Raw genomic sequence first — 13,330 nt, forward strand, 5'->3', positions numbered from 1 at the left:
CGGATTCCGCTGCATCACCTGACGATGGCGCGGGGGTGGGGGGTGTAGGGGGGAAAAAAATCTGCATTGCGCATGTCCGATGGCAAGCCACCGGATCAATCTGTAGTACAGAAGCAGTGAAAACACAAGTACGCACAGGCGCCGTTGCTGTCAGGGTCCGATTCCAGTGCGGCTTCCCCCGCATGCGGAATCCGGCTCTGCCATGTGCAGCTGCCTTTAAGAAAGTTTTCTGAGCAAAAACCATTGATGACCTATCCTCAGGACAGATGAATAGTTAATCTCCAGGGTCCCACTGCTCGGGGTCCCCGGCTATCAGCCCAGCCCACTGTTGCTCAGCCCACTGTTAGTGCATCAAGGCCTAGACATAGTTATCTGAGATGGGAGTGGACTCGCCATAGCCAGCCTCCCTCTTAATGGGAACTGAAGCCTCCTATCCTGCACTGAGCAGGGGGTTGGACCCGATCACCCTGGAGGTCCTTCCAACTCTACCAGTCTGTGATTGAAGCCCCCGTGTCTGACCCCGGTGTTGGAGGCAGAAGTGCTGACAGAAGTGTAATAACCGATTCAACGCCCATTGATTTTAGCGGAGTAAAGCTGGCTATGGCACTTATACTCCCATGCCCGATGACTACGCCCGGCCTTACTGCACTGACAGTGAGCCCATCAATCAGCTGATTGCCAAGGATCCCAACCAGCAAGTCCCTGGTGATTAACCATTGATGAGCTGTCCTGAGGATAGGTCATTTGTCTGTAAAAAAGCCCTTTAAATAAAACAGACTGTGAATCAGGGGTCTTGGAGGACATTTACAAGCAGCTTGCAGGCAGACAATATCCTTTGTGCCTTACCACTGGTGATTCACGGTCAAGTACATGCAGTATTTGACCCTGCGGCCCATGTAAATACGCCGCTAGAAGTAGCGGTCCTGGACTTGTTACATTGCACACCATTTCTTGGCAACTCTTTTTAACGTGATCATTTCCGTCCAAGTGATCGTTTTGCTTAAATTTGTGCAATTAAATAAAATTCCTCTGATCTGTTTAGCAGCGGATCCGAGATCTAGCAGGGACATTAAAGACTGCTGGAATGACAGGAAGCACGGATGAAGGGCCGGCCGACCGCCGAGTACAGAGAACAGAGTTTTGCAGAAATCACCGGGATAAAAAGGATTTGCGGGCAAGTCTATACAGGCGCGCGCCCGAACCAGCGCTTCTCTCTGCCTTTCACGGCGCTGTAATTATGGGGAAAGCGCCGCACAAACATCAATGGTTCGTGGACAACATGAAAAAGGCAGAAAAGGAAAGACTGAAATGCCTAAATTATGTACACAAGAACAGCAGAAACCGGAATTCTTATGTAGCTTTTAATCAAAGCTTTGGCTTTAAAAAGGCAAAACTTTACTGAAAACCCCTCATCAGCTAGAAGGGTCCTTAAGACTTGCTAATGAGTATTTTCAGCAGCACTACAACAAATAAGTCTGGGTGGCTGCCCAAGTGTCCCCAAGGGTGGCTACAATAAGGGCCCATTCAGATGGACATTTTGCCCATCTGCGTATTGCACAGACCCATTATACATAGTCAATTTGGCTATACACACAGGTGCCTGTATGTATAGAAGCCAATGGGGGGGGGGGGGGGGGGATATTAATATATACATATATACACACACACACACACACATATATACACACACACACTGGGGCATGTCCTATGATGGGGACCTTTCACGCAAGATGGAATATTCAGCAACTAATAATCTGTCCTGCATGAAAGATCCCTTATGGACCAGATTCGGACACAATGTCCGCTGTGACCTCCGCCTGAGCGCCTCGGGTGCATCTCACATACATCCGTGTGAATGACTGCCTCCAAAATCCACTCAGAACGCAGGGACTTCCTAAACACTTGACATGTGCGACACGTAGCGGTCCCAGAGCCTCTACTGAAATACCTTTTTTATTCTTCGTATTTATTATCCCATTTAGGAGCCACTCATAAAGCCGCAGCCTTCTCTTAAATCACCGGTGAGGGTTCATTACTATACGCTCCAGGTCCGGAGGACACACAACCAGGACCAAAGTGAAAAAGATAGAAACCACTAAAAAAAAAATTTACTGAGTCAGATGATGTGTAAAACTTACTAAAAAACAAGGGAATCCCCAAAATTTTACAAAAAAAGTTGTGTGAAAATCCTGTTCCTTTTTCTCAGAGCTTGGGGACTTACAGTTAATATATAGCAATACACGCAATAGAAAAAAATACTATACGGCAAAGTATAAAGTACAAGAAAAAGAAGAGGAAAACTAAAGTCTGACCTATAAAATAGGTTTGAAAAGCCATATAAAAAAACAAGCTGAAAAACGTGATTAATCTACAAGGTTCGCAAAATACAACTTCCCCCCAACTCAGCGGCCTGTGGAGGGCATTCTGCTGCTCCGAATTTCGCAAACCCTGTACATATAGTAATTAGTACCCATTACAGGCCACATAAGGGTTAACTCCATGAACAGCGTATACTATAGGTGCTGCAGTCAGAAGTGTATTTTGGGAGGAGATAGTCCCTTTTTTTAGTCCTGACAGGAGTAAGAAGAAGAGGTCCGCAGTTTTATCTGGGGCTGAGAGGGTGTTGGATACCAAACTAATCCATTTGCTGGTATTACACAAGTCCCCGTGGGGCTCCTCGGCAATGGAAGCCATTCCCCACCAGTAGACCTTTTGTTGTATTCATCATATACAACACTTTATTACACCAAGTACGTCTTCTAGTGTCACATAAAATCATTTGATGATGATAAAGGCTAATTTTATAGTTAGGATAATGTTTTTAATTAGGACTCTCCACTTATAGAGGGACAGGATAGGATGTAAGGACTACAAAGCATGGTTAGAACACCATTACATTACTAGTAGGGCTAGGCAATTAACCAAATTAATGTCATTTTCCTGAGGCACAATTCTGTCTTCAGAACTGTAAAAAATGAAGATTAGCGCTGCCCCCTATAGGTGGGGACAATATGGGTCTGGGCGTGGCAGAAGGGGAATGCTGGGAAGAGGGGCTGGTATATGTAGACTGTGATGGGGTGTGTGCATAGTACATGGGAAGTATGGAACTACAAACTTTGTGGGTATATAACTAAAGTTTATAGCCCATTCTTTTACATAAGGGAATCACATACACAGTAATTCCTTAAAGGGACCCGGTCTTGTTCCCTCAGCACCATAAGCTAAGCTATGGTGCTGTTAGGGTAGGCGACCGGGAGCCAGGAGCTTTATTTTTCATACTCACCTGCTCCTTGGATCCAGCAGTGTCAGACGGGAAGATCACACGCCGCTTGGAAATGTGAATCTTTTCAGAGACCCAAGCGCACGTTCTCCCATAGACTTGTATGGGAGAGCGCACACACGATAGGTCCTGAGGAGTTCAGGGTTGTACTTTTTGTATTCCTCTGGGTATCCGATCCCGCGGGGTGTCACCACCAAAAGTTAGTGCTCTCTGTAGGCTGTGGATAGGTACACACACTGTTCTCTATGGAACGGAGTCTGCTACACTATCGGTTTGATGACTTTCAGGGGTGACTGCGTGGGAAAAAAGACAGATAACTATAAAAAAAACTGTCTTCCGAATCCTCGGGACCTGCCGTAACTTAGTTTATAATGTCATAGGTGGTGACCGGTTCCGTTTAAAGGGGTTGCTTCAAGTTAAAAAGTTATCTCATATTCACAGGATTGGAGAGGACTATGATCGGTGGGTTTCCAACTGCTGGGATCCCTACCGATCCTGAGAAAAGGGGTCCACAGCCGGTCCCTGAGTGAATGCAGCAGAGGTTGCGCAGGCATGCTGCTGCTCCATTTACGTCAATAGTGGAGATAGTAAGGATGGCTTGAACTTGGTTATGTGTTTTCAACACATTTGGACACACTAAAAAAAAAAAAAATCTGACAAAGGGGCGTGGCTTAATCCCAACACTGTGTGCCAAATTTTGGTACACTTTTTTTCAGCATATATAAAGCCAATTAATAGGCGGTATAAAATTCTACTAGACAGCCTGAAGATTCCACAGACTTCTCACTCAGCAGAGTACGTTTTAAGACCGACTAGTTTGCATTAGACTGTCTTAGTAAATCTGCCCCACTGGGTGCATTTGGGCATTTCTTGCGCTCTCTCTTTAAGCGGTTGCTGTGGTTTTCTGAAACGATGATCTAACGGAGTAACGCTTCCCTACAATTACAGCAGTCAATTCTTCATTTAGCGCACAGCTTCTCCGTAGGAACAGTCGAGCTTTTCATAGAAATTATACTAAAACCATTGTGTGGGAGAGAAACCAAGAATACCAGCAAACCTCAGTTTTTCCACTACCAGACTGACTTGGCAGAGGTCTCCGCTTGTTTTCTTAGTGCTGCCGGCTAAAACAAATTCAGAAGACTGCAAATCATTCTGCTGCTACAATGCACAATGGGGTTTGGGGAGAGCTGGCCCGTCGAGAAGCTCGGACTCCGGAGCATTGAGCAGGAACACTTGGGACATTATTACATCAGGTGCAGCTCAGCAAAGATCCCCATAGTCCTAATGGGCGGCTATAAATTATCGGAAGAACGCGAGGAGCCATTTATCTGAGAGCGAGTCAACTGGAGCTCAGAAATCGCTGCACTGTTTGTAGGTCTGCATGAAAAGGTCTTTAAGAGCTTGTTCACATTGCAGTTAAGAGTTGTTTTTTTCCATCATGGGAGCAAGAAACCGGAAAGCCCTTTCTATCACTCGATGAAAACTGCGGGCATTTAACCCCTTTCAGTACTGACGACTTATCCTCAGAATAGGTCCTCAACAGCTGATTGGCGGCAGTCTATAACCTCTATTGCAACTTCGACTCCGAAGCGGACATCCGGCCTCACTGCAGTGAGTGTGGGGACTGAGCTCCGATATATCTGACCTCCGGACCCTTTCACCGGGGACGCTATAGAATGCATCCTAATATTTTTCGCTACATCTTTATGAAATGCCAAAAAGAACAAAAAAACAAAAAAAAACAAAAAAAAAAAACACACAAATTCTAAAGCAAATCTATAATGAGCGCTACAATGTAATATGCTGCAGGATGATAAAGGTCCAGTTCACCAACCTTTACAGTGATGTAGCTTTGTGCAGACGAGCGGGGTCAGTGCCGGCAGAAGACTTGACGTCAGCCCATATACATCTCTCGAACATAAAAGACCCTCATGTACTAAGCAGAGCCCCGCAGCCCGCCGCATATATCACTGGCTGGCCTTGCGGACTGCAGGAGGTCACCATTATTACATCTGTCTGAAAAGCTGGCAGCATAAAGCCGGCGCTAGCATCTCCTCACTCAGCGAGGTGTAGGGTCGTGCCGGTTACTTCTAGCGGAAATTATAGGAAATAACCATTTACAACCATTGTAATTGTATTGCTTATGTCATTCATAAGCAATACAATGACAAAGCACATAACACCATTGTAGTAGTACACTGGTAAAACATCCATAAAAACAGCAGCCAGGAAGGGATTTACACTAAAGAGTCCCAAAGACTGACAGACAAAAAGAGAAAGATATGACAGACATTCTGGTATACAACACAGACCCAGTAATCTGGCAAAAGCGACACCTAGTGGGTGCCAAATCATAAAATATTCTGGATTATGAGACATGTAAAATTTACCCACATGGGTTGAAAGCATAGCAGAATACAAAAAGGCTACACAACATCTGCTACCTTACACTCTAAAAGGGGTTATCCAGCTCTTGTCTATCCTCAGGATAGACCATTAACATCTGACCGGTGGGGGTCTACCTCCCAGGATCTCCATCGATCAGCTGATTGAAATAGCCCCGATACTGATGGAATACCAGTTCACACTAGTGCTTTTTTTAATTTCCATCTATCTGTTCCGTTATGGGATAAACTAAACACAAAAAAAAAAAAAAAAACAGAAGCAAATGGATAGTTTTCTGTTGGCTCCAGTTTTCCATTGACAGAAACGTTAAAAAAAAGCAAAAACTGGAAACTACGTGATCCGTTTTTGTTGTGTTTTTGGAACTGTAAACTAAAGTGCAGCAGTCAGCGGTTTTGCTTCAGCTTTAAAAACAGAATGGTGATGGACAATTGATCGCTATGAGAAGCGCTGCATGCTGAGTAAGAGCAGCTTGCTGTAAAGCACTGAAGAGGCGACAACACTGACATTAGCACTGTGGCAGCTTGAAATCAGATAATCGGCAGAGGTCCCAGAAGGCAGACCCCCACCGATCAGATATTGATGGCCAATCCGGAGGGCGAAACTTTTTATTTATTTTAATTCAATAGCTGGATAATCTCTTTAAACTATGGGGCTCAAAGGTTAAGAAACAGGGAATCTGGGAAGCTTCGTTTCATGGCGGGTGCCCCGCTCCTACGACGAGTCCCCGTAAAGCTGTTGCATGCATACAGGTTGTCTCCTTGCAGACAGCTCTTGTACATGCATTCTCTCATTCATCTCTATGAGAAAGTATGAGAACAGGGGAGTCTTAAAAAAAAGCCATGTGGTGCTTGCCAATTTCACAGTGGCACATTGCAGGAAAAGGGCACCTGGTGAATATGAAACATACCTCCATGGACTCCCTGCTCCCTGCCTTTTGGGCCCTATAACGTAGTTTATGGGGCTTAAAAGGTGATGACAGATTCTGTTTAACCTATTCAAAAGCTGCACTGGTTCAACAGCTGGCCACACTGGCAATGGTGGATTATGCAAATTTAAAGACTGTATTAAAGGGGATGTCTGGGAATCAAAAAATTAATTTAAGAGCAGGAAACCTGAAAACAAAGAAGTAAAAAATCATTACTCACCTCATAAACAATCGCCAATCATCTGCCCGTGTAAAAGTATTCACTGCGTGCTCATTGTTGGTCAGCGCCCAGGCAGATGATCTCCATGTATAAAAGGACCCTCAGCCCAGTGATTGGCTATAGTGGAGTACGGCAAGTCACCACAGCCGGAACATGAAGGCTAGCATGGACAATCAGAGCATTGTTACTGGGGCATCAGGGAAATTAATAGGGAGTATTACGGTTTAACATTTCCTGCTCTTCGCTTAATTTTTTTTTAAAGTTCCAGACATCCCCTTAAAGTGCATTTTAGTGCTACAGTCATTGTTACCCCGATTTCCACAGCTTTGGACTGCGTGTCTCCCAGGTTAAGCAGTGACCACAGCTTACGCACGGATCGCTGCGCAGACAAATTATCCCCCCCCCCTCTCATCCCACGTTTTTACTGCCCTATCAGAACAGAAGTGTGTGCTAGTCAGCTGCTACTAAACTCAGACAGTCCATAGAAGCAGGGAACTTCTTGCAAAGGCAAGTAATATAAGATGTAGGTGTCCATGATTTTACAGGAAGCTTGTGATGCGTGTGAAGGTTAATGAGAAATTACTCACAGGAATGCCAAGGCGTCACATCGACCGCAAAGGATGGCTTCACACAAAGCCTTTGTGTGAAAAATGCCACTTAGAGAGGCAGATTGGTCACTGACAACCCCGGGGGACATCTGGTAGGCCGGTCAAGTCCTGGGGCCTGGGCTACTGGGTCAGGCACAGCAGTTGGACCCTCCTGATTTTAAGTGTTGAGTATTTTGTTGCTCCCTGGCAGCTGTAGTTTATGTCCCCCACTGACTTCTTGGATGTGCAATCATGTGACAAACACAAGATCCTTGTGGACATTCTTCAGTCTGACTAAGATCGAGGCTGGGCTTGGACTGCAGTGATCACATGTGCGGTCGTGTGATAGCAAAACCCAGAAATCAGCAAAAGTACCAAAAAGTTAAAAACAGCACCAACTACAACAGCCGAAGAGCGATATATAAGGGGGCCTCCTATTACACTTCCAGTCCCTCATTACAGTCAGAGCTGGAAGCCTAATAAGAGGCATCCCTCCCATTGATTTCAACGTGAGTAAAAACTATCAATTACTACTTTTGGCCTTGACCAAAGTCGACATCCAGCCCACTACACCAAGAGCAAGCTGATGGATCAGCTGAACGGTGCGTATCCTGAGCAGCGGTCCCCGCTGATCAACTACTGATGACCCATCATCCCGAGGATAGGTCATTAATAGTTAAAGTCCCGCAAAACCCCTTTAACATTAATCTTCATTGAAAAGTGAAGCGGTAACGTAGCTGCCTCGGTGTAGCCCGACAGATCCGTTGTACGACCTGTGCTTGTAACCTGAAGCAAGTCTCCACCCTCGGTAATGATGTTGCCAGACAGATGAGACAAGTACATGAACTCCACACATAATAGCGGTTATTTTTCACATATAAAAGCTTACCTGTTCTTTTACAGATGCCAAAATGTTTGTGGCTGTGGACTCGGGCTCCATGCCTGTGGTCGGGGGAGCATCCTGGGGGGCTTTTGGCAGCCCCTCCTCCATCATGGGAGTCTGCTCAGGAGCGGGCATGGCACCTATAAAAATAATTGGAAAGACATTTGTTATATAAGAATATATACAAGCAAATACAAAAAAAAATTATTTCATGTTACAAAGACTTTTACAACTTTTTGGGAACATTTCCACTTTTTAACAAGTTAAGGGAAGGGAGAAGCGTGCAGGTTTTACTCCGATCTACTACCTGTCCAATATCCTTCCGTTTCAGGCTTTCCAGGATTAGTGCCGGGCGTTGCCTGCCGTGTAAACTACCTGACTTTACTATTAAGGTTTGCGTTGGCTGTTGGGACTCGTCCCGTCATTTACTCAACACGCAGCCCAACGATCAGCAGGAAATAAGGAAAAACAGCCAGGAATGCAAATGCTAAAAGCACCACAAATATTTGTTGGTAGTTGAGCTAATGCGTTCGTCATTGCGGACAGTCCTGCATACAGAGGAAGTGCAGAATTATGTGATGAAAGCTTTTTATTGGGTGGTCGATGACATCATCATTAACATGTCGGCGCCTGTCACGGTCCAAAATTACCAGTCTTCGCTTTATAATAATTCATTAAACCCACATCCGGCCCATACGGAGGGGTTTGAAAAACATGGATTCACTTTAGTTATGGAGTTTTGGTTCAGTTTACACAGTAAATCTACATTTGATGAGCCACAACAGTCATTGACATCAATGGGCAACGCCGTATGTAAGTGAGGTCACCTCTCTACTGAAGCAGATGCAACAGAGGGTGGCGTATGTCATAGATGGCACAGATAGGAATATCCCTCTCATTACTAGCTCAGACAAGAGAAGGAGAGCAGAGAGCAGAGAGCTGACACAGCAGAAGCAGCAGGACAGCCGGCTATGTGAAGGAGGTGCACAGGCCATCACAGCAAAAATCTGTGACATTTTTATTGAAGACCTTTTGAGAGTTCCTTAATTTTGCAACTAGAAAGCAAAGCAAATGAACAATAAAATAGTCTCAGTGCAAAGCTGTCCATATGCTTTAGGCCGCCTGCAGACGAGCGGGTCGGATCCGGCAGCGAGAAATCTCGCCGCGCGATCCGACCCCAGGGCCTGCAGGGACGAGCGCGTACTCACCCGCGCCTGGCGGCCCCGGCTCTTTGATGTGCCGGCTGCCGCGCAGCCGGCGCATGCGCAGACCGGAGCCGGCGGCCAGGTGAGTGCGTGCTCCGCACAAAATTAGAACATGCCGCGGTTTGTTTGCCGCGCGAGATTTCGCGCGGCCAAACCGCGGCCGTCTGCATAGGAGTGCGTATTGTAATGCACTCCTATGCAGACTTTCAGCGGCGGAAATCCCGCGGGAAATTCCGCGGCGGGATTTCCGCTCGTCTGCAGGCGGCCTTAAAGTTCAAGGTTATTCTTAAGCCCAGGAGAGAACAGGTTAGGGCATAATACCCTATGTACACAAGGCAGAAGCTCAAGTCCTCTTGCCATGAGGGAATACACCGTGTGCACCCGAGCCGATACTGTGCCACCATTGTGTACAAAAAGATTTACACTGAACAATCCCTACATTCGGAATACCTACTCAATAATGGGTTTTGCCACCTTTTTGGATGAACATGGCTTTTAGACATTGGGGAACAGATTCCACAAGGTGGCAAACATCCTCCATCAGTTGGTGCACAATTTGCAGATAAGTAGGAGCAGATCTCACAGCCCTTCCAGCAGGTCTCAAACATGATCAATTTGGGTTACAGTCCGGTTTCAAGAGCCAAGGCAGCGTGGAGAATTCATTGTTGTGTTCCTCCAACCACTTCGCAGTGATCCAAACTCGATGACCTGAAGCATTGTACTGTAGAAAAATGGCACTGTGGTAAGGGAAGACTTCCTGAACATACAGTTGCAGATGGTCAGGCAAGAAGTCCCTGTAGCGTTAACCATTTAAGGATTGTGCTATGACGACCAACAGTCCTAGGCCATGCCAGGAAAATGCTTCCGGGATGACGACACTGTCACCACAGGCCTGTTGAGTCCCAACACATGGGGGATACAGCTTCATGCCGTTTACTCCAGATATGGACCCAGCCATCCTAGTTCTGCAGAAAGGTGACTTGTCCCTCCAGACAACCTTCTGCCATATATTCAAGGTCCACTTTAGTCTTTCCTGGTCCTGTGTGAGGAGGTGTTGGTGATAACGCGTGGTCATCAGTGGCATCCTTGTCTGTCTTTGGCTATTAAACCCAAGGTGATGCAAGGTATGCCGCATGGTCATTGAGGAAATTTGTCCAATGCCCCACTGTTGTACTGTTGGGTTAGTTGGTCCACTGTGATACTAGACGCGCCACCGGACGCTCACCTCTAGGATCACCCCTATGTGGCCTGCTGCTGTGTGATCTTCTGTTGGATGTCTATCCATGGTTCAGGCAATCTTGGTAAACCTTTCATATCGTGGTTTAGGAACAGTCAACAACTCAGACTGTTTTACATATACCGGCACCACACCTCTGGGCACCATCTGTCCTTGGTCAACTCAAGGCGACCAATGTTTTCCACGCCATGAAACAAGATATCAGCATTGTAAATGTTGGGGGGCGCTGCTCCAGATTTTATATAATCAGGGGGCCTAGGACCTTCAAGTAATGTCTCCTCCTGTATACTACCCACGTGTGAACAAGTTCCCTTTAAGGAAATGAATTTAGGAGGCCAAAACAAATCCTCATTACGTGCCGTAACTTTCATTATAACTAGCTAAGCCGAAAACACTTCACAGAAAACATTTATAAAATTGCACAAATAAGCAAACCGTGACCGACACTTGGCTGGCTGCACTTTTAATGAACCCTGATTGTTCTGTAGTTATATAGAAAGAGCTTAGCTCCATTATAACTAGACTATGAGAAACAATGTGACACAAGCCCGCAGACGTCCTCAAAATACACAACCGCACACGTTCCCCCGGAACCTCCACAGCGGCAATTAAAGGAGTCATTCAACTGATTAATCTGACAAATCACAAGCTATGATTTTGTAACACGCAGAAACATTTCGCCTTATCCCCGGCTCCTTGTGTGACTCTGACTTTCTACGCTAATTGGCGGAAACGCTTATGTAAACTGGCAAATCAGTCCCAGTAGTGAAGTTGTAAATCTATGGGCGGCGGCGTCTTTATGAGCCTTTATTAATATGCGGCATCTGACCTTTCCAAGAGTCTTGTTAGTTCCAACCACCAACTGAGCCAAGCTTACAAATATGTATATACTGTATATATGTTCGCCCTACTAAAGAATAAAGAAATTACTTAAAATCCAATTACAGCCTTATAGGTTTCCATAGCAACAGTAGATTCGCCACCAGGCCCGCTTCTTTGGAGAAAACGTTCAATGTAATCTGAGAAAATCTTCTCGCTGGTGTTACTTAAGTGTGCGATGTGCTTGCTGGGACTTGTGGTCCACCAATAGCTAAACGTCTACTACATTGGCTTCATCGGTTCTTTGGCATAGATGGCACATAGGCACCAGTACAATAAGTAGATGGGTTAATAATCTATTTGGACTTGGGGAACTCCGGCCCTGACCTTTTCTTACACTGTAGAAGTCTCCTCTGTGTATTGCTGCCACTTCATGCAGTGCAGTCCCCTGTCTGATGCTTATTGAGCACCGTCACAAGATTTTTTTTCCTTCTTCTAACTTTGTTTCAAATCTATCCCATGATGCATCAGCACAACATTAGTAAGAGGCTGTACCATTCCTGCTTGCTGGAGAGACAGTTTCATTATTATCTGCTATATTCACCTTAATAAACTACAGCCCATAAGTATACAGTCAGGAGGCTAAGCTGTGATCTCCTCTATTTGAACTGTCTGACAGGAGCTGTGGTAGGATTTATGCAACTCCATCACTCAGATAGTGAACTGACTAGTTTCAGAAAACATGAACCCAAGTAGATCAGAGCTGCTCAGAATGGAGATCACAAGATAATAAATGATTTTTTTTTTTAAATTGTATTTTTGCAGAAAAACCATAAGAGAAAAAAAAAGGGCAAATGCCCATTTCAAAACCATAGATTTTTTTTTCTTCTTTTCTGCATAAGTAGCAGAAAAATGTGGTTCTGAATGGAGCTCCACATCACTACGGTGGCACGGCGTCAGCCTCTGCCCGCGGACATCAGGTAGAGTGGCTGCTCTCTCCCTATGCACAAGCAGGGAGAAAGCAGTCATTCTAGATTATGTGGGTGGGGAGAAGCCCGTTTGCCAGATTCCCTTTAATGTATATTTAGGGCGTCTTCGCAGGTGACGAATATACAATGTGGATTTTCTGCCGCAAATGTACGTTCAGAAAAACTGCAGTGTATTATAGTACAATCAACTATTATAGTTCAAGAAATCGCATCCACAAGCTTCGCAGAAAGCCTGCGGCGCAAACTGACCTGCGGCGCAGACTTCAGATCCGGAGCGCGTCTAATTAGTCTACGAATTTTCACCCCCCTACTAATGTATGCAGCAAATCTACAGCAAGATCCGCTGCACGGCATCATGTAACATTCAGATCTTACAGTTTCTTCGTTGTGGATTTTACGGAACTGAGCGTGTGGCACAATCCATGGTGGGAATTTTGCGGTAGAAAATCAGTCCTGTGCGGTCGCATTCCTTCCCATTTTCCCCGACACCACTGAATATTTTGGTAAAAGTATTGCAAAAACACCAGATCTAATTGGCACCTTTACACTGAGCCCCTTCCTCCAAGTTATTGCTTTGTCGGTTTCCAACGCAATCAAACAACCAACGCCAATGTTTTAGGTGAGCGAACGACTATCGACTAGAGAGAATTATCGCTCAGCGACCAGTCAGCAGACACATGATTATGGGACAACTATCGGCCGAATTTGCCGTTTCTAGCAAGTATTCAGATGAGAATCGCCCCGTGGAAAGGTACGTTAATGCATTTATACAAATACGA

General features: G+C 45.5%; 1 protein-coding gene across 5 annotated transcripts in view; it reads right to left on the reverse strand.

Annotated features, from left to right (window-relative positions):
* PKP4 (plakophilin 4) overlaps positions 1 to 13,330 on the reverse strand; it is a 271,047-nt gene that overhangs the window by 178,041 nt on the left and 79,676 nt on the right. For all 5 annotated transcript variants that reach the window (XM_066575995.1, XM_066575997.1, XM_066575996.1 and 2 more), the window contains exon 2: positions 8,308 to 8,441. In XM_066575995.1, coding sequence (XP_066432092.1) covers positions 8,308 to 8,436 — 129 coding nt within the window. In that variant the 5' untranslated portion in view covers positions 8,437 to 8,441. The remainder of the gene's footprint in view (positions 1 to 8,307; positions 8,442 to 13,330) is intronic.

This window comes from Eleutherodactylus coqui, chromosome 8 (assembly GCF_035609145.1).
Source record: "Eleutherodactylus coqui strain aEleCoq1 chromosome 8, aEleCoq1.hap1, whole genome shotgun sequence".
NCBI lineage: Eukaryota > Metazoa > Chordata > Amphibia > Anura > Eleutherodactylidae > Eleutherodactylus > Eleutherodactylus coqui.